The sequence below is a fragment of the Castor canadensis genome, chromosome 18, assembly GCF_047511655.1.
Source record: "Castor canadensis chromosome 18, mCasCan1.hap1v2, whole genome shotgun sequence".
Taxonomy (NCBI): domain Eukaryota; kingdom Metazoa; phylum Chordata; class Mammalia; order Rodentia; family Castoridae; genus Castor; species Castor canadensis.
Genome location: NC_133403.1, coordinates 33196813 through 33221300, shown reverse-complemented (window position 1 = coordinate 33221300; position 24488 = coordinate 33196813). Strand labels below are relative to the sequence as shown.

Below are 24488 nucleotides of genomic sequence, written 5' to 3'. Positions count from 1 at the left end.
CCCCATCACTCCACTAAAACTTTCACAGATCTGTTGCAGGGACAGAGGCCAAGTCCTGGTATATAGTGGAAACACGGGGGAGCAATAATAAAGCTATCACCACACTAGGGAAACTGCACTCAGCCCCTTCCATGCACAGATGTCTTCAATCCCCTTTAATTCATATCACAGTTTTGGGCAGTAGATGTGTTCCTATTTTACAGATGGAGAAACCAAGACTAAGACAGGAGATGTGACAGGGATGTTGACAGACAGAGCTAGGTGGTCTCAGTGCCAAAATGCAAACCCAGATCTGTCAGACAGAGGATTAGGACAGATGACAGTGACTTCTTCAATAACTGTAGCCACATCTAGGGCAGTGAACAGGATGCAAAGCCGTGTCCACTGTTAATGAGTAGACAGTGATGGCCAATGTCATTGATTCCATCCATTCAGCCCCATAACCTGAGATATGGACCCATTTCATAGGTGAGAGAATTGGGTTTTAGAGAGGTCATCTAATCTGCCTGATGTCACACAGCAACTAAGCAATAGAGCTGGGTTTTGAACTTGGATCTTTCAGTGGAATTCTGGGCCCTTCTGCTACAAGGGCAGAGTCTCAACCTGAGGGTCATTCCTGGATCTAACCCCCAGGTGTGATGCCTGTGGATGAAATTAATTTCCCCTCTCCCAGGACCTAAGTAATGATGGGTTCTCGATGCCTCTTTGTGGTTAATCTGACTTGAAATGGCAAACAGCAATCACTCTCTTGGACCTCCGTGTGATGACACTGGGACCCTGTGTCATCATTGTCTCTGTCCACACCCATCCCATTCTCTCACTCAAAATTTTTAAAGCCCAGATACTTGAATTTGCATGAACAGAACATTTCAGAGTCTACCAAGCTCCACAGGCCTTCGGTTATCTCCTTGGATGTTAAATTCTCTCATAAACCCATGAGACAGCAGTCAAAAGCATGAGTTCTGGGGCCCATGGTCTGGGATCACCTCCCAGCTCATTTCTGTGACTCTGTGCAAGTGTCTAAGCCCATGGGAGGTTCAGTTTCTACATCTATAAAATTGTCTCTTAGTAAAATGCAACTCCACCTACAGGTTGTGGGAACAATGAAATGAGATTGTTGACATAAATTATTTAGCCTGTAATAAAGTCTCAAAATTTTCAGATATTGTTACTATTCCCTTATTACCATAGCTATCATGAACCCACCAAAGCCAAACTTGACATTCTCACACCCGTTCTCAGTCCTCAGCACAAGTGTGCGTTTTGTCCCTAGCCTAACCTGCTTCATGGTCAAGTTGGCAGCAGCTTCTCTGGTTTGGGGTAATGATCACTGCCCACCCCAAGCTTCCTGGATTTAGTGGGCCACTGTATGTCAAAGCATTTTAACTAATTGGTCATTTTTTACCTTTAACTGCAGTTTGGTTTTCTTTTTCATCTTTAAATTAATTGGCCATTTCTTATTTAGCTCCTCTAGCCCAAAAAGCAAAAGAAGGGAAGAGAAGAGGCACAAAAAACAGTAAGTAGACACCATACCACCAGGAAGATGCTCTTTAGCTTATGGAATTGTTGACCTGGCTTCTTAGTGCCAGAGGACTCATTATCAAATAAACAGGGAAAGAGAGGAGAAGTAAGGTGGCCAAGGGGGATGAAGGAAGGGAAAGATGGCAAGGGAAGGAGAGAGAACTTATGTACCCTTGAAGTTGTAGGTTTAGGTATGCATGGGTGCACCAGGTTGTGCAAAGGGGGTGTGTATGCATGTGTTGATGGGTGTATGTAAGTGTACAGTGTACGTGTATGCCTGGTGTCTGTACATTGTGTGTGCATTGTGCAGATATTTGTATATAGTGTGTATGATGAGATGTGTACATGGTACATATCTGTACATTTTTCCACCATGCAAACATTTGTGCACCCTGTTACACAAATGCATGCAATGTTGGCACATAGTGTGTGTACACAGTGTCTATTTGTGTTCCCATAATGCATTTGAGTGCCTGTGCTTGTGCAAGCATGAATGTATGCATAGAGATGCCCTGTGGACCAATGTGTACAAATTCTATGCACTCTGTATGTGGACTGTTTCTCTATCTGTGGGTATTGCATGTACGGGGGGAGTGCTGTGGTGGTTTTTATCTGTGCACAAGTGTGTGTTGTGTGTGCATGGATTGTGGGGGGGAACATGCGTGTGACGTGTGTGCGAACATGTGTGTGAGTCTGTGCCTTGGTTACTGGGTTTACAGTAGGGAGCTGTCACCGAAGCTCTTATCCTCAGTCTCGGAGCTCCAGCTGTTTCACGGTTTATAGCTGGTAGTAGAAATTCAAATCAGCCAGCAATGCCTGTGGAGTTCGCTTCCCAACCAAATTAAAAGTAAATTTGGTTACAACCCACCTACTTTATACCCTGAAAATGTTAGTGCGTGTAATTTCCAATCAACTAATATTTTATCTCCCGCCAAGATGTTTCTAAAGACAGGATCAAAGATAATAGGATGAAAGGTAGTCACTTCTGGGGAGGGAAAAAAGGAAGCAGGAGCACAGAGGGAGGCTGCCCAGCTTGGCTGCCTGGAAAGGGCCTTGACCTTCATTCAAGGTCAGTGCATCCATCATCATGAAAACCTTGGAAACACTCCCAAAGGAAGAAGTGGAGCCTCTAGTTAGACCAGGGAAGGACTTCTCCAGTATCAAGCCTGTTCAATTAAAATCAAGGGAAAAATTATAAGTCTCATGAGAAAGAAAGAGAGAGAGAGTATGTTTTCATGCTAAACCAAGACAGAGTGTATTTTCTCAGAGATCTCAGTATCACTAGTCCAGTGGGATTACAGACAGGCAGCCACAGGAGCAACAGGAAAGACAATGGTAGTCCTGAGGTGACCTCCCTCCCCAGCTTCAAGAGTGGGGTGAGCCCCAGAAATTGCTAGCAGAACAATTTCTTGTGCAAGCTACAAGAGCAGAAGCAGGAGAGACAAGAGCAAGAAAAGCAGGGGACCCCGTAGGACAAACAATGATTTCTTTTTACCAAGTCCATGGCCAGAGCTGCTTCTAAGCAAGTGATCACTGGAGCGGGTCAGCTTCCTTTTATTTAACATGCCTGGGTGGAGCCCTAGTGTGGAGCAGCTCTATCCTGAGCACTAGGGCAAGCAGACATTCTCTTGGTCTGGAGAGACCACAATGCAGCCAGCACAGGGGACAGACATGGGACTTCAGTGGGGGGAAGGTGGGAATGCTGGTGCCAGAAAGAGGGCTTGGTGAGGTTGGAGTCCCTCAGGAAGGGATGTCCAGGCTGGAGGTGAGGCTAGATGGAAACCATTCCAGGCTGCAGGTTCAAAGTCTCTGGACTTCAGTATTTTCATCTGTAAAATGAGAATGAGAGGACTGATTAAGTTGTGAGGGATCAACGACTTCATTGAAGGAAAATGCTTAGAACACAGTGCTTGGCTTGAGTATGTGCTCAATACAGGTGACCTGTCATCATCAGCACTGTCATCCTCATCCTCCTCAACAGGACATCACAAACTGGGAAATATGTAAGCCAGAATACAAGCAGAGTTAGAAGTCAACTTCAGTGAGCCCAGAGAGCTAGGCACGGGCTAGCTTCATGAAGTGCTTGAAGTTCAAAGTCACAGTGCAAGTGGCTCATGCCTATAATCCTAGCTACTTGGGAGGCAGAGATCAGGAGGATCGAGATTCAAAGCCAGCCCAGGCAAATAGTTCAAGAGACCCTGTCTCAAAAACACCCAACACAAAAGCTGGTGAAGTGACTCAAGTGGTAGAGCACCTGCCTAGCAAGCGTGAGGCCCTGAGTTCAAACTCCAGTGCTGCCAAAAAAAGGTCACAGTTTAGATGTTATGTGAGGGCATTGGGGAGGTTTGAAGCAGGGGAGGAATATAGCCTGATGATTGCATCAGAAGAATCTGAGTCCTTTCCTGTGATAACTAGACTACCACTGGACAGAACCATCGCTAAATCCCACTGGCTTCCCAAACATTGACATTCCTGTGCCTCCTTATTCCTTGCCACACCACTACTACTTATGGACTGCTATTATTTCTCATAAGGAGCCAAAGAAGCCAGTAGTAATGCCATTAGTGGTAGTGGTGGTCGTAACTGTCATTGTTGATGAAGTTTGCCGTCCATTTTGGAAGGCCTTTGGCTCCATGAGAAGGATCCGAATTTAATTTTCCAGGTCTGAGGTTACACATTGGGAGCCTTAAGGCCTAATTCACTCTGCAAGTGTGTTTTATTTGTATCAAAAGGTGTCTTATTTTAAATGAGCTTCCATTTAAGACAAGAATACTTTACCTTAAAATATCTGCATCTCACCAGGTGCCGGTGGCTCACACCTGTAATCCTAGCTACTCAGGGAGGCAGAGATCGGGAGGATCACAGTTGGAACCAGCCCAGGCAACTATCTCAAAAAAAAACCTTCACAAAAAAGGGCTGGAGGAGTGACTCAAGGTGTAGGCCCTGAATTCAAACCCTAGTAATATTTAAAAAAAAAAAAAAGAGAGAGAGAGAGAAAAATCTGCATTTCCACATTTTCTTGAAACATCAGGAAACCCAGCACACCAATACACTGGAGGCAAAACAGCCCTTTCCATTTCAGCCCAGGCTTTTGGTCAGTATTTTTTGTTTTTTTAGTGCCTAACTGATTCCCACATTTATGGTTCCTGATTGACACTGTGTGAAATGCAGACTCCTACCTTAGGAGAGAGACAGGTGACATGCAAGGGTGGCTTTCTGACAAGGGTATGGTCTGCACCAGGCCTGCTTCTAGCATGAGTCAGGGTGGGCAAGTCCTAAGTCATCCATGCTTTCTCAAGAGGAATCCCTTTGCCTCCTCACCACCCCCCCACAAACCCTATCTTCAGTACGGCAGGGTAAAGACCCCTGAAGATCCGCGCAGAGAGCTGGGGGTTTGCAAAATGCAGGATGTGCTCACCTTTATACCTTGACTGCTCGGGTACAAAAGGATATGAGTATAGCGGATTAAAACTCTCTCTCTCTCTCTGTCTCTCTCTCTCTCTCCCCACAACCCCCATCCTCCCAAGATCAAGAAGCAGACCCCGAAAGTCTCACCGCCACCGCCACCACCACTGCCCCTCAAGGTCCCAGAGCTCGGAGTCCCGCTCCTCCAGCTGTGAGAGCAGGTAACCCCTCCCCCACAGAGCTGCTTCATCCCAGCCAGTGTCCAAGCCCAGCTTAAAATGTTGGTGACCACCAGCTTTGTCTCTGTGGTGGGCTGGGGCCAACCCTGTCTGCTCTCAAGCAATCTTTTGCTGTCCTGTAGAGAAAGTGCTGCAGACAGAAGGGGCTTGGCCACCTCATGTACAGGAATGACAGCAGCACAAGTTAACACGTGCACTTTGCTTATCTGTCCCCTCCACAACCCTTTGAGGGAGGTACTATTGTCATTCCCATTGTGAAGGTGAGGAAACTGAGGCACAGGGGGTTTAAAGAGCCTAAGAGTCACTGAGAAACTAAGAGCTAATATTGAAACCAGAGTTTGGATCTGGACCTTGCATTCTCACTAGGGATGCTCTAAGCACTAAGATGCTGAGTTGTCTATGAAAAGCCATACTGCACTAAGTACCAAGTTCTGAGATCCTTCCACATCAGCTATCTCTTAACTCAGACATCTCTGTGCTGTTACACTGGCTGCCCCAGAAGGTTAGGGGCTTCTTCTGTGCAAGAGAGAGGAAGAAGCAGAAGGAAAAGGAGAGAGTGAGGCCATAACATCTCCCACCATGAGCAGACCACGGCATCTCTGCTGAACAACAGCAGTAAATGGCACCATCAGACAAGGCCACAATGGGCACTGATTGACCAAGACAAAAACAAGACCCCTTGGTGAGCAGGTCTGAGCCAAGACAAAAATGAGAACTTTGTCCAAAACACATAAATGGTGAAACTTCTCCATCCCAGGTAGTGGAAGTGGCTGCTGCTTCTCCAGCAATCACAACCTTAACCTTGGTCCAATTCTCTCTTTCTAGAGAAGGCTGATGCACATGCCCAGTGATAGAATTACCCTGCATCCAATCCAGACAAAAGTTCCAGTCCTTTCATGGCTCCCCCAAGCCACCTGGCCCAACCTCCAATCCCACGCTAAATTCATGCCAACATGTCTTATAGACAGAGACTCAGCCTGATGACTGAGGCTGGGCCTCCATTGCCACCTATGTGGAATTGGCTCTCAGTGGCTAAGCCCCACTGGCTGGGGTCAGAGGATTATGCAGAACCCCAGCAGATGCCATCCCAAAGCCTCCTCCTACTGTCCTGTTTCCTGGTGGGGTTCACACCAGAGCTTCCTACTGCCTCTTGGGCTGAGGGACTCTCTAGAGAACCTGGGAGTAAACTGAGACCTGCAACATGAACCACACACCCAGTAGAAGAATGATCTGAAAGCCTCAGAGCAGAGAGAGACAGTCCAGAGCAAGACCTGGAGCCATTTCCTTACAGATGCAAAAACACTGCCCTGGCCCTGCCAGTTTTAAGCTATGTGACCTCAGGCAGAATCCTAAACATCTCTGAGCCTCAGCTCCCTCATCTATAAAATGGGAAAGTAATATCTGCCCTGTCTATGCCTTCAGGTTGTAGAGAGGACCATGAAATACCGTTAGAGGGGTGTTTTGAGGTTTGTGCAAACCCATACAGTGTTATTTCTAGTTATTACTGTGACTCAGAGAGTTAGTGGCACATGTAGAGATCAATGGTAGCCACTGTAAGCGGTCAAACATGCCTTTATTTCCACTGCAGACAAGGTAGTCAGATCTAGACCTGATAAGCTTGCATTACTGTCATTTTTTGTCAGCCATGTTTCCCCCAAAGTCTTGGGTGACACTCAAAGGATTGGTCCATTTCACAAATGGCAAAGCCACATACACAAAGACACACAGTTACATTTGTAGACAAACGTGTGGACATACACACAGTCACAAAACAATCACACAGACACATGAGGGGCATTAAATCGAATCAAAGAACAGACTTCTTTTCTCTTCACACCTGCACCCCATAAACACTTGTTAAATGAGCAAATGAGAGAATGATGAATAAATAAATGATAGATGGGTGACTGTATAGGTGAGTGGGTGAGTCAGTGAGTGGGTGGATTGGTAAGCGGGTAGATGGATGGATGGATTGGTGGATAAATGGGTGGAGTGGTGGATGGATGGATGGATGGATGGATGGATGAGTACATGTATGAATGAATGGGTGACTGAGTGGATGGGTGACTATGTGGATGGACAGATGGATGAATGGGTATATATAGATAAATGAATGGGTAGATGGATGGACATACACAAGATTCAACTTTCAGACACACACATTCAGAAAGAATCATGACTATGCAAAAATACACCCAAACAAACTCTGTCATTCTCAGATAATGTCAGCCCTCATCCCACTCTCTGCCATGCTCACCTTCAAAAGACCCTCAGTTCTCTCTCCCCATCTCCAGACATCGAGGCCGGTCTCCCCAGGAAGGGCGGAAGTCCCGCCGAAGGCACTCCCGCCGCTGCTCCAAGACCCTCTGCAAGGCCAGCCCCGAGGTCCGGTCCAGTCATCCACCCAGCCAGCCCCTCCAGATGCTTGGCTTCCTGTCAGCCAGGGGTGTAGTAAGTATTCTGCACAGCTCCTCTGCCAGCCTTGCCACGACACTTGGGGGAGGTGGAGGCACGAGTTCAGGGCAGCGTATGATACTTTTTAATTCAGTTTTGGCCAAAATATCCCACTGGCTCCAGATGTTACTATTGATTAACCAAATGGTTATTCACCAGGTTTTGGCTTGAGGACATGGGGGAGCTGAGGGAGCAAGGTAAAAAAAATTCAGGCTCTTTTATCAGTACAATGTTTAAAAATAAATATCGGTCTCCAGAGTTACATCCTCAGGAATCCATATGTGAGGTATCGTAGGAAGCTTCTTTGGAGGAGGGAGAGAGGGTCTTTGATAGGAGAAAGGCAGTCTAGTTGTTACACGAAGACTGCATCTTTCATACCAGCTAGTCTAGCATTGGTCAAACATCTGAAATTTGATTCCACTACAAATGTGACCTTGAATTTCCATAAGAATTTTCCACTGAGGAACTCAGAGCACTTGACCTGGGTCTTCTCTTGTGTCCACACATGATCTCAGGGAATTGAGGGCACAACGTCTATCACACATCCCTCTCCTAGATGGGACAGAAATACCAGAGCTCAAAGAGGTTAAGATTTGAGGTAAATCCACAAAGCAAGACGAGAGTAAATCCAAGTCCTGATTCTATTCAGAATCATTCAACAATCCCAGGGTCCACAAAGAGGAGCTGGAATGTGGCTTCAGGCAGTTTGAGACTAGGAGTGAGAGGTACAAAAAGATGAATCTGAATTTAAGTCCTAGTTTTGCTACTTCTTAGCTGTGTGGCTTTGAGCAAGTTGCGTAATCTCAGTCTTCTCTTCCATAAACTGGAAGTAATACCACTTCCATCTAGGATTGTTGGGACTTTCTAATAAGTACGTGAAGGTCTTTTATAGACTCCAAAGTAACAAAGAGGAAGAGAGTCATTGTTCACACAGCCAACAATGGTAGCCCATGGCTGTGAAAAAAACCTACTCCCTTAAAAAGGATGAGGTGGTAGCAAGGAAAAGCTCAGAGCTGCTTGTGGGAAGGTCAAGAAAGGGAAAGCAATGATAAACAACAGCAAGACCTGGTTGACACAATAGTTATCAGCAGTGCATTCTGAGAAACTCTTCTTCACAATTAAGGCACATTGAACCACCAGGTGTAATTTTGTTCAAATCCTCTGCCTGTTTACAACCACCCCCAATTCTACCCATCATAAAGGTGTCCATGTTACTGAGAGTTTGCAGGTGGCAAATGCGTACTTCCATCTTCTCCTCTCTAAATCTCCCAAAAAGTGGATTCCCTTTATTGGCAGAGAGCCCAGGAACCTGGGTTTGAGTCTTAACTGGGTTGGACTAATCATTTTATTTCCCTCCCCAATCAATGTCAGCTTCCTTAACTGGGAAATGAGTGTGATTATTTCACTTGACTCCAGAGGCATTGTGGCAAAGGTAAAAGAAAATTTGAAAGATGAGAAACAAGAAGCTGATGAATGGTCTTTAGTAAGCAAGGGCTGCCTAGTCTCCCTGGTCATGGCATTTGTGGCAGCCCATCTAGAAGTCCTCACTGTCCTTTGCTACAAAGTGCCATCAGTAGCAATTGACTTAGACATTCTTACCAGCTGGGGATGGTTCCTAAGCTCACATCGGTCAAGATGATGCTGGACCAGCCAGTGAAGCTACCTGCTTAGCTGTTGGAAGTTTACTTTCCTGAAACGTCCAAGTTCTTTATGGCTTGGGAGTGAGATCCTTGGTGTCCCCCATAAGCCCAGACCCCATCAAAAGAGCTGAAATCTAAAACTCTAAATCTATGAGGAAGAGGCTCTAAGAGCTCACCTCCTATACTGCTTTGATTGCCAAAAAGGGAAACTGAGACCCACAGAAGAGAAATGACTTACATGGGCAATGGCAAGGTAGAGTCCCTCAAAACAGGGAGTTATGATTATGTGGTCAAATTCTTTCTGAGATGCAGTTTCCTCATATGCAAAATGCATAAATAAATAGATAACAACAGTCTCTTCTTCAAGAGAATCATTGAGCCTAGCAATTGGCCCAGGGGCATAACTCAGTGAATATTAGAGGTGTTATGAAAACAACATTCCAGATCCCAGCTCTGTACTTACTAGTTGTGGAACCTTGAGTGAAGTACCTCCACTCTCTGTGTCTCTGTTTCCTCAAAATCGAGCAATCAAGAATAATAGTGAGAACTATCTCATAATATTTTATGGAAAGGCCATGACTTAATGTGACTAGAAGCTTAGGATACTGGTAGGTGAGTGGTAAATGCTATGTAGTGTTTGCTGCTAGTGGTACAGAAACATAACAGCAGAAATGGAGAAAGCAATGGTAACAGTAGAGGTTGTAGTAATTGTAGTATAAATCCAGACTCAGCAACTCAATGGCTAAGCTGGAACTTCAGCCTGATACTCCATCCTACATGATGGCTACATCCAAAAATGGCTATGCCTACCCCACTCATAGTTACTTGGCACTTAGTGGCATCAGATGCCCCCTAAAATCTGGTTTCCCTAGTGTCTCCCATGCTCAGCCCTTTCTCGTCTTCCCTCTTACAATGACAGAGCTGGAAAGGTTGCATCAAATGCTTCCCAAGTATCCTGGGAAACCTAAGATTTTTCTCTCTTTAAGAAATAATGGCAAAGTCATTTGCATTAAGTCAGCTGTCAATCATTCATGAAAGTCTATCAGCTTCACTGAATATCTAGAAATGGCCAGGCTCAGACTTGGCTCTGTGAATCCAATGACTAGGAAAGAAACAGTTTTTGCCTGCTATTGGTGGGGAGACAGGCAAGGTAAAAACAGTGAGGTGCAATGCACAGCAGTGATGCTTAGATGGGGTGGAGAGTCAACAGGCAGAGGTAGGTAGAGAAGGTGACAACCTGGAAGTATTTACCCAGTGAAAAGGAGAAATGAAGATTGGAGGTGGGGGTTGAGATAGAATTCTAGGTTAAGATACAGGGATCTGGAGGTGGGAACCTGAGAGTGAAAGGTATTCCATGGCCATGGCTCCTGACACTTCATCTGCAAAGGTCTTTAAAAACTCAAGGATGGCTACATTACATCAAGAGAGCTTATTTGCATATATTTGCATATATGACTACGCAAATGCGGGGCTTGAATCTTAACTGAAATCTTAGTCGGTGAGCTAAAAGAAATCAGAGGCTCTCTTGCTTAATCACACTTTAAATCCAAATGAAAGGTCCTAATGAGATGGTGTACACTTTACGAACTCATTCACCGTACTTGTCTTTGTGCTACCACCTCTGCTCAAGGCACTGAGAGGCAGAGAGATGAAGAAAGCCCTCTTGCAGAACTGGAGCTCATGGTCCAGGTGTTAACAGAACATTGCAGAACAGTGTGACAGTGTTACAGTTAGGAGTCTGTGAGCACCAGTATGTCCTGTGCTTACTAAAATATTCAAATATTTGCATGCCATTTGGTAAATAGGACCTGTGACTACCCCAGTCAATCCATCCATCCCTTCCTCCTCCAATACCTCTGGGACCTTCTCACATACAGCCTCTAAAACGTGACACCTTTGATGTCAAAGTCAACTTTGGCTTGGCCAGTACTTAGACCACCAGTTGTTGAATATTTTGAATATCACTCCTGACAATGATAGAAGCAAGTATGATGTGAAGTGGGATCACAAAGGAAGGGTCAGACCATGTCTTGATGTCTGAGATGGCTTTACCAATAAAGGAATATTTGAGCTGGGCTTTGAAGGATGGGTAGGAGTTCATCAGTTTGAGATGGCTGGTGGCAAGGTTCAGGCACTGTCACATACTTGTCATAGCTTTTTCCTCATTTGATATGATAACAGTTTTTTCTGGTGGGTAAAATTACTATCCCCAATTTGAAGTTGGGAAAACTGAGGATCTGATTGGAAAATGGCATAGGAATGTAGCCCAATTAGGAGGAAAGGGAGCTGGAATGAACCAAGGCTTGTGCCTTGGAAGCTTACTCCAATTGCCAGCACAGAGGAGGGGTTGGATGGCAGAGAGGCTGGTGGTCCCATGGTTTGGCCAAATCTTTTCCCTCTATCAAGTCTCCCATAACTGGAGAGGGGATCTAGAAGGGGACTGATCAAGACTGAAGCTGGACCAAGGAGAAGGTTGTGACTCTTTTTTCCCCTCTAGCCTGGGCCACATACTCTTGTCAACAAAAAACTGCTAAGGAGACAAAAGAATATGGAGATTGTGAGGCTTATAAAAGGGAGTGTCACAGAATTTGTGAAAGGGAGGAGGCAAGAGAGTGTTGATGATGAAGACATGGGTGTTGAGCAGGTCTGGGTTCTCTGGAGTCCCCAATCTTGTCTCCCTGTGAGTCCTGGGTGGTGTCAATGACATAGTGAGCACGTACTATGTGCCAGGTGCTAAACTGAATCTTGTTTCATTGCCTCATTTAGTTTTTACTCTAGCCCTTCCTAATATCTCCATTGAACAATGAGGAGATCCAGAAAAAATCAAGCAAAAGGCAAGAGTGCAATGGAGAAGCTAGGATTTGCACCCAGAAAGTCTGACTCAGAATCCATGTACTTTTTCCACTACCTCTCTTGTGTCATTTCACTTCTCTGTGCCTCAGTATCATCCTCTGTACATTGGGCAAATAATACACCCATATACAGGGCTGCCAGGATGATGGAATGAGCAAGGTATACATTCATTTTTAAAATACCTATTAAGCACCTGCTATATGCTAAGTACCATTCCTGACACTGGCAGAGAGCAGTGAACAAGACAGACACAATCCCTATTTGTGTGAGTCCTCTACTGTGCACAAAAAACTCATCCAACACTTGGGATGTAATGCTTCATGTATGGCAATTGCTAACTTACTATTTGTCATCATACCAGCTTTTTAAGCTTACTTCAAATCAACCCAGAAGTGATCTCTGGCCTTCAAAGGCCCAATCTGATCCAAGTTCACTGGTGAACTATGCCACAACCCTGAAAGAAAGATGGAGTGAAAATATGCCTCCATTCTGTACAGAGAGAAGACAAGGCTGAGGGAGAGCGCTCCTGGAGGCCTTTATTTCTTATCACCCCAGGGTATTTCATCACCAGAGGGGTAGGAAGGACATGACCTTAGGAAAAAAGAATGTCTTTAAATGGAGCCCGTTTAGCTGGATGAAAAACTCATTGCATGGAACTTATTTTTCTCTGTTCAGTCTGGGCTAGAGGGAAATTTGTCTAGCTGGGTCTATGTGGAAATCTGCAAATACTAGTGGGCTGGGAGCTCTTTTGAAAAGCTTCAGAGAAAAGGGGAACTGGAACCCACCATTCCCTTTTGGCTCCTGCTGAAGGGAAGAAGTTAGGAAGCCAGACCACCTGCCCCTACCCAAGGTCAGCTGTGATACATGGCCCTAGTGATGGCCTAGTCCTAAAGGGATTTGTCACTTTCCCATAATCCTCAGCAGATTGCCCTTGCTGCATCTCCCTTCCTTCCAGATGAACTCCCAACAGATCAATGAATCCATTCTTTTGCTGTCTTCCTAATTAGTGTGCAAAAGAAGATGAACAACAGCAAGGAAAATAAACTTAATGTCTTTGTAAAACAAAAGATTTTTTTTAAGGAATAGCTAGACCCTCTAGCTAAAAGCTGTACCATGCAGCTCTGTCCTCACATGAGAATTGCTAGCTCCCCCATATGGCAGAGAGGGGGGAAAATTTATAGCTGTCTCTCTCCATGGGGCCATTTGAAGCTCCATAAATGGACTTGTTCAGTTTAATTGGAATTCTCTTCTTGATTGTATTTTTGTAACCTATTAGGCTGAGCTGCCTCTTGATCTCTGAATTCAGTCGAAATTAAATTTTGAAGTGTAAGTGAGAGGTTGCCTTTTTTCCCCCGTTCTTGATTAAATAATGATTTGAAACAAAAACAATAAATAACAGTGCCTGCTCCCCTGGAGGGCTGAGAGAGATTCCCAGTGAAACGCCAGTACAGCTAGAGTTCTTGGTGGGGGGATTTAATTACTTATTAGAAAAACCCAACTGTTAATATTGAGCATATTAAGCCACTAGGAGATGAGACAAGCTTATGAGTTAAAAAACAAAGAAGGAAAAGAAAAGAATTGGGGGGCATCACATGGTAGGGATTATTAGCTTTTTCATGGCCATGAGTCCATGAAAAGTAGTTTGTCTTAACAATAATAATGATAATAATGATAATGATAATAATACAAAATAAATACAAATCTGAGGCTGACCACTCTGACCTTGAAGGTTGTGGGGTCTGGATACAGCTAGATGGTTCTAGTCTCCTGGTTTCTATAATTGACAAGAGTACAACAAGAATTAAGAGGGTTGAGATGTGGAAGATGGAGGAGATGTGGACCCAGATCTTATTCTTCAACAAAACCCAGAAGTGGAATTGTTATGTGAAACCTCCCTGTTCTACACAGGTTGATGATTCATTCAGTTTTATTTCCAAACATGCATAAATGGGCTGAAGAAAACATCTAAAACAAAGCACAACTTAGTTTGCCAGTTTTCCAATGCTGATTTGAGGTATTAAAGCATATACTTTTTATATCACCCTCCCTAATTCAGGCCACACAGCTGACTTCCATCTTCTAGATCGTGTTCTCTGGTCACCAATGTCCACTTTGCCTGTCTATGGGACAGTCTGGACATACTAGAGATTGACCCCCCTAAGAGATAGCTTTAACCCATAAGTGTTGGACAGATGGTGTATAAATTCCCCAGCTCCCTCCTTTCTTGGTTGAGATTAACTCTGGGGCGCATAGTCTACACTGGTTCCCAGGGTGTCCCCAGTGGGATCACGCTCCAGCTGCCCACTATGTAAGTTGGTAATGCGTCTTTTATTGGTTTCCTCTCCCACCTCCCCTCATTTCTCTTCTCCAACAGGGGTTTCTTTCCTTCTCAAATAAACCATTAGCAATCAAACTCCTCTCTCAGTTTCTGAGGATTCAGATTAGACAGGCATGGATAATAATGGATCTAAGATGGCTACTGTTGACAAAGGTCTTGGGGACCATTTTCCAGCCAATTGTGCATGATCAAAGATCCATCATATGCATAGAAATCCCCCAACAGATGAAAAAGAGCTCATCAAAGATGAATTTTGAGAGGCCTATTATCTAAATGATGTAACAGAGAGGAGCAAAGGGGAGCTGTCCTATCACGTCAATGTGGAGTGGTGACCATGTGGACCTTATAGGCCAGAAGGAATATCTGGCTAAGAAGGTGATGCTCAGAGATGGGAGGGTACAGGCAAGAATACAGGTGGTTCCAGCGTCCATGCATCACAACACTCATGACTCCAAAGTCTTCTTTGTATTCTCATGACCAGTGCCTGCCCCATCCCAGCATATACTCATTCTGCCTTTGGCTCACTCCATGGTGTCTTCCCTCCTCTTCATGCAGAATAAATGGAGAGCTCTGGAGAAAGTAGAGTCTGGAGTTAAGAGGCTGTTAAACTATCCAGACATCTCTAATGATAGATTATTTAAATGCTCCTCCCACTTGGAAGTGTAAACAGACCCCATCAAGACCTATAAAGATGAAACCAATCTAAGTCCAGTTAAAAGAAGAAGAAGTGGTCTTCCAATGACCACTTCCTTCCTGCCAAAGCATCCTCTAAGCAGGCCAGAGAGATGTGCATGACTGGTACCCACTAAGGATGCTATGTGATGCCTGTGTACCTTGTACAAGGCAAGTAGGGGGTGAGACCCCTCCTTTCACCACACCCTGAATATGAATGTGCAGCTTTTCCCTCCCAGGGAAAGGTGCATCTCTTTCTAAAAAGGCTGTGCCTTTTTGCAGTTCCTCACCCTGAAGGAGCACCTTTCATAATCTAGGCAAGTCACTGTGCAGGCTAGCAGCTCCATGTATGCAAAGGCCTGGCTTGGTTTATCTTTTGACCTGAGTTCCCAGAGGAGCAAAGCAAGGAAAACGAAGGGAGGAAACCCTCATTTGTCCCATCTAGAAGGCTGTGTAGGTGTGAGAATCCTCACCAGAACCCTGCAACTGTTCCCAACAGCCTGTGCTATTGAGAATCTGCAGGCAGAGCTTCTGTCCGTGTTCTCTTGGTAACCTGTGTCTGAAAAGTGCCAGGAGGAAGGAGAGAAAAAGCAGAGACAATTCCTTCTCTTTGTCATGGTCTGGACATAAACCTTGATCTTCAAGGTTCTCTAAGACTTGCATATACTCAGCTCAAGCTGCCTTCAAGACCTCAAAAATTTCATAGAGCTATTTTTCTGATGACAGAGGCCAGTTCCTTCTATATAAAAAAGAATAATAATCAACTCCCCAACACTGGTAGTCACCAGCTGGGTTCCACTAGGGTTTGGTCTCCAACCATCTGTACCAATGAATGAAGTTAAAATGGACCTACAGAGACTGCACAGGGCCATGGAAGAGCTGCATTCATTAGACAATATTTACTAAGCATCTTCTCAGTGTAAGGTGCTGTCGGGTCCTGGGATAAAGCATTGCACTAGTCATGGCACCTGTCCTCAACAAGCTGCCCACCCAGAGGGAGAGACAGGCAAATATTCCACTGGATACCAGTGCTGTGGCACACCACACTGTCCCATCAAAAATGTCATGTATTTTTGAGTGATTAAATAGTTGAAATATTGGATGGATGGATGGATGGATGGATGGGTGGGTGGATGGAGTAGAGTATTGTGTTATCCTGGTCTGGTGGATTAGAGAAAGTGATATGGAACCTAAATGAATAAATTCAGTTATGTCAAGTGGGGAAGAAGAGAAGAGTGTTCTGTATAAATGAATAGCATGTGCAAATGGCTTGGGGTTAGGAGAGCATTATGTTTCATCAAAACCAAGAAAACAGATGGTCAGGTTAGGCTGTGGAAGCCATAGTGGGAGTGTGTGGAAGGGATGAGAGTTGTGGGGTTTGCAGGGCTGGTTTATGAAGTAGGCGTGACTGTGTTGTAAATGACATCATACTCCACGTCCAAAATATTTAGACTCATCCAAAGAAGTGGGACTTTTAGACCAGCAGGATAGGTTGGTATTTCCAGGCACCACAAGTAGGAGAGGTTGGTATTTCCAGGCACCATGGTTAGCCAAGTGAGAATATTTCATTAATACCTTTATCTCTGTTTTCTGGTGAAAGTACACTGTCGTAGAGTTCCATGTGATTTACATGTGGATAAGTCACAGCTAGGTGGAGACACTCTGAAAATGTCCCTGTGAGTTTAGCTCAGGGTGTGGGGTAGAGAATTGGAAAAAAAGCAAAGTTCCTTAGACTCTCCATCAGTCTTGAGGAACTTCACTCTTGAAATCTTTGCCCATGGGGACCCACGATGCACAAGGGGAAGATGCTTTGAAATCAGTAGTCAAGACTGGTAACAAGGATCTGAACATCCCCAGGTAGCAAACCAGAGATACTGGAAGCTATTGCACTCACAGGCCAGGCCATTAAATATCTGCTAGTGTCATTCCCTCCAAGATTCACCTGATTCACTTGTAATACACTGGCTACCATATATGCACTATCTCTAAGATGAATGGTTCTGGAACAAAGATTCTCTGGACCAAGCCCCAGCCTACAAACTCAGGTCCAAGGTCTAGCTACCTGCCATAATGCCTTCCCATTCCTGACAGAGGTGGTGGAGAAAATAGATATATTACTCTTGAACTCCAGAAGTGGGAAAGAAAGGCATGTCATCCAAACTGCAAACTAGTCAAACGAGACATAAATAAGAGGTACTGAGTAAGAATATAATCTGTACATTATTTTTAAACAATTCTCACTCTAGAAAATTCTATGTAGGCAACCTTATTTTGAGTTCCTACCTCCAGAGCAAAGCTAGGCAGATCACCACAGTGATCTGTGATCTGTGTTGGATAGAACTTGGTAAAGCTAGACCATCACTTACCTGTGTGCAAAGCCTTCTGGGAGAATCCATGAAGGGAGCCCCACCCTCTCACCCTCCTGGCTCCAGTTATTGACATCCTAAGTTATTGAAGTTATTCCTCTCATTCTCACAGTTACAGTGACTCTGTACCTCACCCTCATGGCAGAAATGGTTACTTAAGAAAGTCCGGGGGCCCCCTCCTTTAGGCTCAATGAGCATGGAATACAGTAGGGAAAAAGGAGGCTTTTGATGCTGATGCTCTCCCTGATATGTGTAGGGCCAGGGCCAGACTATAGAAGAAGGTCTGTACTGTCTTGGATGTCTAAACTTTCATAAACCACATCAGAAAACTTAAATAAAATATGTCCTCCTGTCCTGACAAACATATCTTCAGAGTGATCTGAAATTCAGAATTCAGCATCTTGCACCCTCTGAGCACTAGAACATAACCTGGAAGTGTGGGAAGAACCTACCCCAAGGTCTGGGCTCTCCCCTTTAGCTTCTCACCTCTGCACCAACCAGCACCATGATGGGCCTGGCATGCGTGCACATGGACACCTTGGTCTGATCATCTAAGTTCTATCCAAATGTCCCAGTTGAAGTATGGTCTGTTCACGGGAAAATACGTCTTTGGATGACACATATGAAGATCTTGGAAGGGCACTCAGGGACCATTTAAACAGAAAATTCTGGGATCCCAAGGAGGCCGAGAGTGATTTGGGGAGGTGTGGTTTCAAGGGGTGCCCTCTTGACCCCACAGATTTCTCACCCCCATAAAGATGGTTGCTAGAAAAGGCCCAGGGAAGAGGCCCTTCTTGCCCATAGCTGAGCAAGATACTATTGTCAGGAGCCATCACTGTGTCCTCCCAGCTGTGGTCCCGTGTGAACATTTAAGGAAAACCGTCTATCCTGTTTCTCAAAACGCAACTGCCTTCCCAAGTGCTGGTTCTCCACCACCTCCTTACTCCTTCATCTGTCCTAGATCAGCCCCAGACAGGATTCCAGGGAGTCTCTCTTCATTCCCAGTCCCCCCCAATGACAAATCTCCAAGCCCTCTCCAAAGCCCCCAGTTGCAAGCCCACCTCATCCCATGTGTCCCCCAGAATTGCACACCTAGTCCCATGCAGCACTACGGCCCCATTTGCACAGGCAGCGAGGGTGTCCAGATCCAACCTGGGCTGAAGGGATTAATTAGGTTGACTAGATCAGGTGCCCGAGTGAAAAACAGACAGAATGGATGTCCCTCCTGTCCAGAGCATTCAGGGACGAGTGTGAGGCTGTGCAGAAAGGTGTGTGTTTTTACTTGTCATTTGCGACTCTCTGATGATGGACTCACGTTGCCCGCTCTTCCCTTTCTCTTACACCTTACCTACTAAAGGAGGAGTTCTTGCTTGGTAAGTGGATATAATCCGCAAAGACACGAGAGAATTTATTAGAAGTCATTCAAGATCCTTAGCTACCTTCTACAAGGGGAAAAGGACACACACGAATACCTGTAGAGACCTTTTTTTGTTTGTTTGTGTTCAGTCAGACTATTTGACTTACATTTATTTTGTCCCTCTCCTTTCTTTTCCCCTTTAGTTGAAAACTGCTCAAATGTCAGTTTGCGACCTTGACTTTACATTTTTTTTTTAAAAAAGAACGCTCATCCTTATATTTCATTTCTTTTCCCCATGTGACATTTGTTCAGGGTTCTATTCAGGCAACTTTTTCTTTAAAACAAGAAAAGTTACATTAATTGAGGATTTGGTTGAAGTTTTAAATTTTTGGCTTTTTCTTTCTTTTTTTAATTTCCAAGGTATATATTTGAGGCCCATAGTCCCATTTCTTTTTCCCCTTCTCCTTCCTTTATTTTTATTATTGTTTTAGGTTAAGGGTGTCTACACCCCCTTTCTATTAAGTTGTCTCTTTTGTTTGAGTTGATTCATTAGAAATTAAATTTTGTATAATTTCTTTTTATTTTTGTTTAATCAGATCGCATGCTTTTTCTCTGCATGATACTTAAATCTTCCAGTTATCCTATTAGGGGGTAAAAAATATATATATCTCCTATTTCTGTGGTATTCTTTCAGGAATTTGTGCTTTTGTTTTTTGGCGTCTCTTCTTTCTTCTCCTCTCTCTCTCTTTGCTTTCGTTACAGTGCATCATGACGGTTAACATTCTTGGTTATTTAAACACAGCCCAGAGCTCAGCAATGTCCAACGGGTCTTTTTGCTTTCAGATCACTGGGTCTGGGTCTACCGCTGACCTCTTTAGCAAAACAGCCAGCCCGCTCACCAACTCCCGAGGACGCTCCCAGGAGTACGACTCAGGCAATGACACGTCCTCACCACCCTCCACACAAACCAGCTCAGCAAGGTCTCTGGGCCAGGAGAAGGGGAGCCCCGGCGGGGGCCTAAGCAAGAGCCGGGACCTCAACAGTGGCAACACCTCTGATTCAGGGAACTCCTTCACCACCTCTTCACCCCAGAACAAAGGGGCTGTTTTGGAGAACCTCTCTCCCACCAGCAGGGGCAGAGAATCAAGGTACCCACCTTAGTGTCACCTTCTTTCTTCCCAGGAATTCTTTTATTTGTAAAAGAGAAAACAACATTAATAAAAAAAGCTTCCATGGAAAGACCTCAAACACGTATTACTAAGCCTGAAAAGGCTACAACTGCATAGAGTTGCATGTAGCTACAACTCTATGATATTCCAGAAAAGGCAAAACTATGACAAAAGTATAAAGATCAATGGTTGCTGGGGCCAGGAGGAGAGGGAGGGATGAAAAGGCAGAGCACAGAAGATTTAAGACAGTGAAAGTATTCTGTGTGACACAACAATGATGGGTACGTGTCATTATACAGAGGCCCAAATCCATACAATGTACCACACCAAGAGTGAACCCTAATGGAAACTGTGGACCTTGGGGAAAACAATGTGAGTTTATCAATCCTAGTAAATGTACCAGTCTCGTGGTGGGCACTGATTGGGTGGAATGACCCCATGCATATGTGGAGGCCAGAGGCATAAGAGAATTAATTCCTATGCTTTTCACTCAATTATACTATAAAACTAACTCTGCTCTAAAAATAAAGCCTATTAATTTAAAAACACACATACATGGATAGATAGTACATTACAGTACCATTTTAGGTGAAGGGTTTTTGTTTATCTCCACATATTTGCTAGATACAGTTGTCCTGTGGAAAATACTTGCACACAATTGCTTATATAACCCAGTTGTAATTCCACAATTTCATTATCCCCTACTCTTTTTCTCAAGAAATCAGCAAAATGCTAGTCACTGAGACTACTGTGAAAAGAACAGCTACTCAAATTTACTGACCACTTAGTCTGCACCATTCATTTGACTTGTTACCAGGTGCCTCCTCAATGCCAGACACTAGGCTTGATGCTGGGGATATAAAAATAGCATGGTCCCCAAGAGTTTATAATTCATAGGGCAGATGCATAGATACGGGAGAGGTGGAAGAGACTTGCTGGCAAACAGGACCCTGCAAACAGTGGGGTTTTCCTCTTGCTGGGGATGGGAGGCGGTCTTTGTTCAAAGTGACCAAGGTTTCCAGAAGACAGTCACAGCCTTAGCAACTGAAGCAGTGAACAGCTACCACAAGGACAGAGCACCCTTTGTCCCCAACACATAGCTCGCTTCAGTCCTGGATAAACAGCTTGGCCTCTAAATGAGACCTGGCCCCTGGTTTGCCTGCTCCGGGATGTCCCTAGCCTCAGCTCACACTCAAGCTTTGCTGGGAGCCAGAGCAGGTCAGAGTGAGTGTCAACATCTTCAAGAACAGGCAGTGAAGTCCCCATATGGGAGAGGGAAGCCACTTGTCTACTGATCCACTGCAGTGCTATCATGCAGGCAGGACAGAGAAAAGCAATAACAACAACAGTAAAAATAATGGCGGTTAATATCCATTGAGCCCAAACCACCTGCCAGGTACTATGCAAAACACTTTCCAGAGTTGCACTTAGAACATTAATGGGATAGGTGCTGTTATAACCTTTTCTTTAAAACTGATAGGCAAACTGAGGCTCACAGTAGTTGAAAAACTCAGTTAATAAGACACAGCATCAGTATCCAAATACAGGTCTGTATCCAGAACTGGATAAAAGGCCTAGAGATATCTAGCAATTACCTGTTTAATTTGATCTACCTGGACAGCCCAATTAAATAATTTAGAAGCAGAATTTCATTTCTAAATGTGATAGTTAAATCCATGGGTATTTATGTCATGCCAGCTGAGGGGAGATGGAACAATAAATTAGGGCTGAGTGAAGCAGACACCAGCTTTAAACTAAGGGAATCACAGACATTAAAGGTAGAGAGCTAGAGAGGTGGCAGGAACAGGGGCTTTGGAGCTGAACAGATCAGAGCTTGGAACTCTGGGTGGCCTTTCGCAAGTAACATGCCCTTCTGAGCCTTTTCTGTAAATTGGGCAGACTAAGGACAAGCTTCAGAAGGAGGACTAAATGAAGTGATGTTTGTGAAGTGCCCAGGATGCTGAAGACATTCAAGATCTTCATTCTGTAACTGCATTGACACCTGATACCGGTTCCAAGCCAGGCACTCGGGATTGGATACGGTATTCAGAGTGCCTGTACCCCATGAGCTCAATCAATGCCTGGGGCAGAAGGGGACACCTACAGTTAGAAGCTAAGTGAGCCATTTACAGATGGGGAATCCTTCAGGAAGTAGAGTCTGTGGTAACACCTGGAGATTGCCCAGCCCAGACCGGGATAGGAAGTTGTCCAGGAAAGCTTTCCAGAAAAAGGTAGCTTCAGAGTAAGCCAGAACCATGAGTAGAAGTTGCCAGTAAAGTACAGAAGAGGGTTGTAAATACCACACTGTTCTAAGACCTGGAGACAAGGGAGCAAAGAGGGATATTCCAGGAGGAATGAGGAGTCTGTTAATGCTTGGAGCCAAGAGAGGACACTGTCGAGAGCCAAGATTAGAAGGTGAGCAGGATCTGGGTCGCGGTGAGCTGTGAAGACCATATTAAGGTGACTTGAGGTTGACTCTTCTCTAATCTGAATGAACATGCCTGCATGGAGAACCCAAAAGGAGTCCAGTATGGCCCGAGACAGGATGAGAACACAGGAGAAAAAGCATGCTCTTTGTGTGATTCTGAACAAGCTTCCATACACCTTTTTCTTCTCTCTTTTTTTTTTTGGGGGGTGGGGAGCGAGGGTCTTAATTCCTCCATCTGCAAAATGAGCTACACCAAAGACCCCCAAACTTAAACCAGCCACAAATCACTTTGTTGATTTTTACTATGTCCATGAGCTAATTTATTTACTTTAGTAAACTCACTTTTCTGTAAGGAAACTTAGACTACTAACTGAAACATAAAGTTACCATCACAGGTCCTGAGTAGAAGGCACTTGTAAAAATACATACGATTCAAGCAATATTTAGTTATGGTTCGTTAACTTTTCCTACCCAATGCTCTGAGCCTGAGGCCTGCTCCCCTCTCTTTGGGAGATTACAAAGTGTGACAGAGGTGTTAAAAGCCCAGTAGCATCCAGCCAAGAATTTCTCATTAGTGTAATCAAAGGGACCATCCCACAAAGACAAGGAGGGGAATGAATCTCTCACCATGTGGCCTATGTTATTTAGCATCATGCCTACAATGACCTTGTGAAGTGCTTCCTGGGGCACACGTCCCATACCAGGGATGCTGAACTAAACCATCATCCATCTACCTGTAGGATCTCTTCTATCTCTGCTCCTCTAACAGATGTTCCCTGGCAAGACTTTCCAGGATGCAAAAACTTGGGAGGAGGGTTTGGGGAGAACACCACCATCTAGTCCAAGGTGGGGAGAGGGGTGTCAGGTGAGGAGCGGGCAGTTGAGTGGTGACAGGCACTCTTCTTCCTGCAGAGGATTTCAGTCACCATGTCTGGAGTGTGCTGAGGTGAAGAAGTCTACTTTGGTCCCATCCACAGCCCGGAGCTCCCCCATGAAAGAGTGCTCCCGCAGCCCCTCCTATGCTAGCACCCGATCCTCCAGCCACTCCTCCCGATCCCCAAACCCCAGGGCCTCCCCCAGGTACACCCGGAGCCGGTCCACTTCCTCTGAAAAAAGGTGAGTTTGGCTTTTGACCTTTGCTCTGCTGTATTTCCCTCCTTAGCAGTGAGTTAAGGTAACTGGAGGTGCCCACCCACCCATGGGGAAGAGGAATCAGACTTGACTTGAATATCCAGTCTAGCCATTACTAGCTTATGGGAAAGTTAATTAGCCTTCTGGAGCCTCAGTTTTGTCATAATCCAATGGTTAGATGAATGGCTGTGATTACTATAAAACATTTGTAGAGTTACTTGGAGCATCCTCAGAACAAAAGTGTTTAATTAGTTCCTGGCTCTGTGTATCAGTCATTTGGGCTGGGCTCAGCAGGCTGGTTCTTCACTCTTGTTGGGCTCTCTTGTGTGTCTGTGGTCAGATGGAGAGTGGACTGGGATCTGGCTGGATTGAATGACCCCAGATTAGTCATCTCTGCTCTGAACCGTCACCTGGAAGCCTGTCTGTTTGTTCACATAGTGATGACAGCATTCTGAGAGAGCAGTCGTGTGCAAGGCTTCTTTAGTCCTGGGCTTATAAGAGACATGCCAACCTTTCTGCTATGCTATGAGCCGCAGCAAGTCACACAACTAATCCAGACGCAAGGATGCTCTCGTTAGTGGGAGGAACTGCAAATTGGTAATTGCTTGATTATCTCAGGTGGAATAATGATGTCATGGAACATGAACAAGATCTCAGGAACTGGAATATTCCATCCACTCTTACCAACCCATGATTTCATAGAGTTCAGCTTTCCTCTGCAAACAAAAATTCCCAACAGAAGGCTGACTACTCTTCTGCAACCATACAATTAAAACACATTTGCTTACTTAGTTGGTTATTTCAAGACCAGCCAATTCTACAAAAAGGAGGCAAGACTGCTGACTTCATTCCACATGATGCAGTAACATTAGTGGAAGAGCAGATTAGGCTAACAGGAAAATTAAGGAGAAAATA

The 24488-nt window shown here is 44.8% G+C and overlaps 1 protein-coding gene and 1 long non-coding RNA gene across 2 annotated transcripts in view; one reads left to right on the top strand and one right to left on the bottom strand.

Moving 5' to 3' along the window:
* Srrm4 (serine/arginine repetitive matrix 4) overlaps positions 1 to 24488 on the top strand; it is a 158061-nt gene that overhangs the window by 123559 nt on the left and 10014 nt on the right. The window contains exons 6-10 of the mRNA XM_020163617.2: positions 1466 to 1516; positions 5049 to 5147; positions 7460 to 7616; positions 19689 to 19993; positions 23355 to 23558. Coding sequence (XP_020019206.1) covers positions 1466 to 1516; positions 5049 to 5147; positions 7460 to 7616; positions 19689 to 19993; positions 23355 to 23558 — 816 coding nt within the window. The remainder of the gene's footprint in view (positions 1 to 1465; positions 1517 to 5048; positions 5148 to 7459; positions 7617 to 19688; positions 19994 to 23354; positions 23559 to 24488) is intronic.
* Positions 2800 to 24488, bottom strand: part of LOC109686347 (uncharacterized) — a 42031-nt gene continuing 20342 nt past the window's right edge. The window contains exon 3 of the long non-coding RNA XR_002212372.2: positions 2800 to 3350. This is a non-coding gene — a long non-coding RNA (uncharacterized lncRNA). The remainder of the gene's footprint in view (positions 3351 to 24488) is intronic.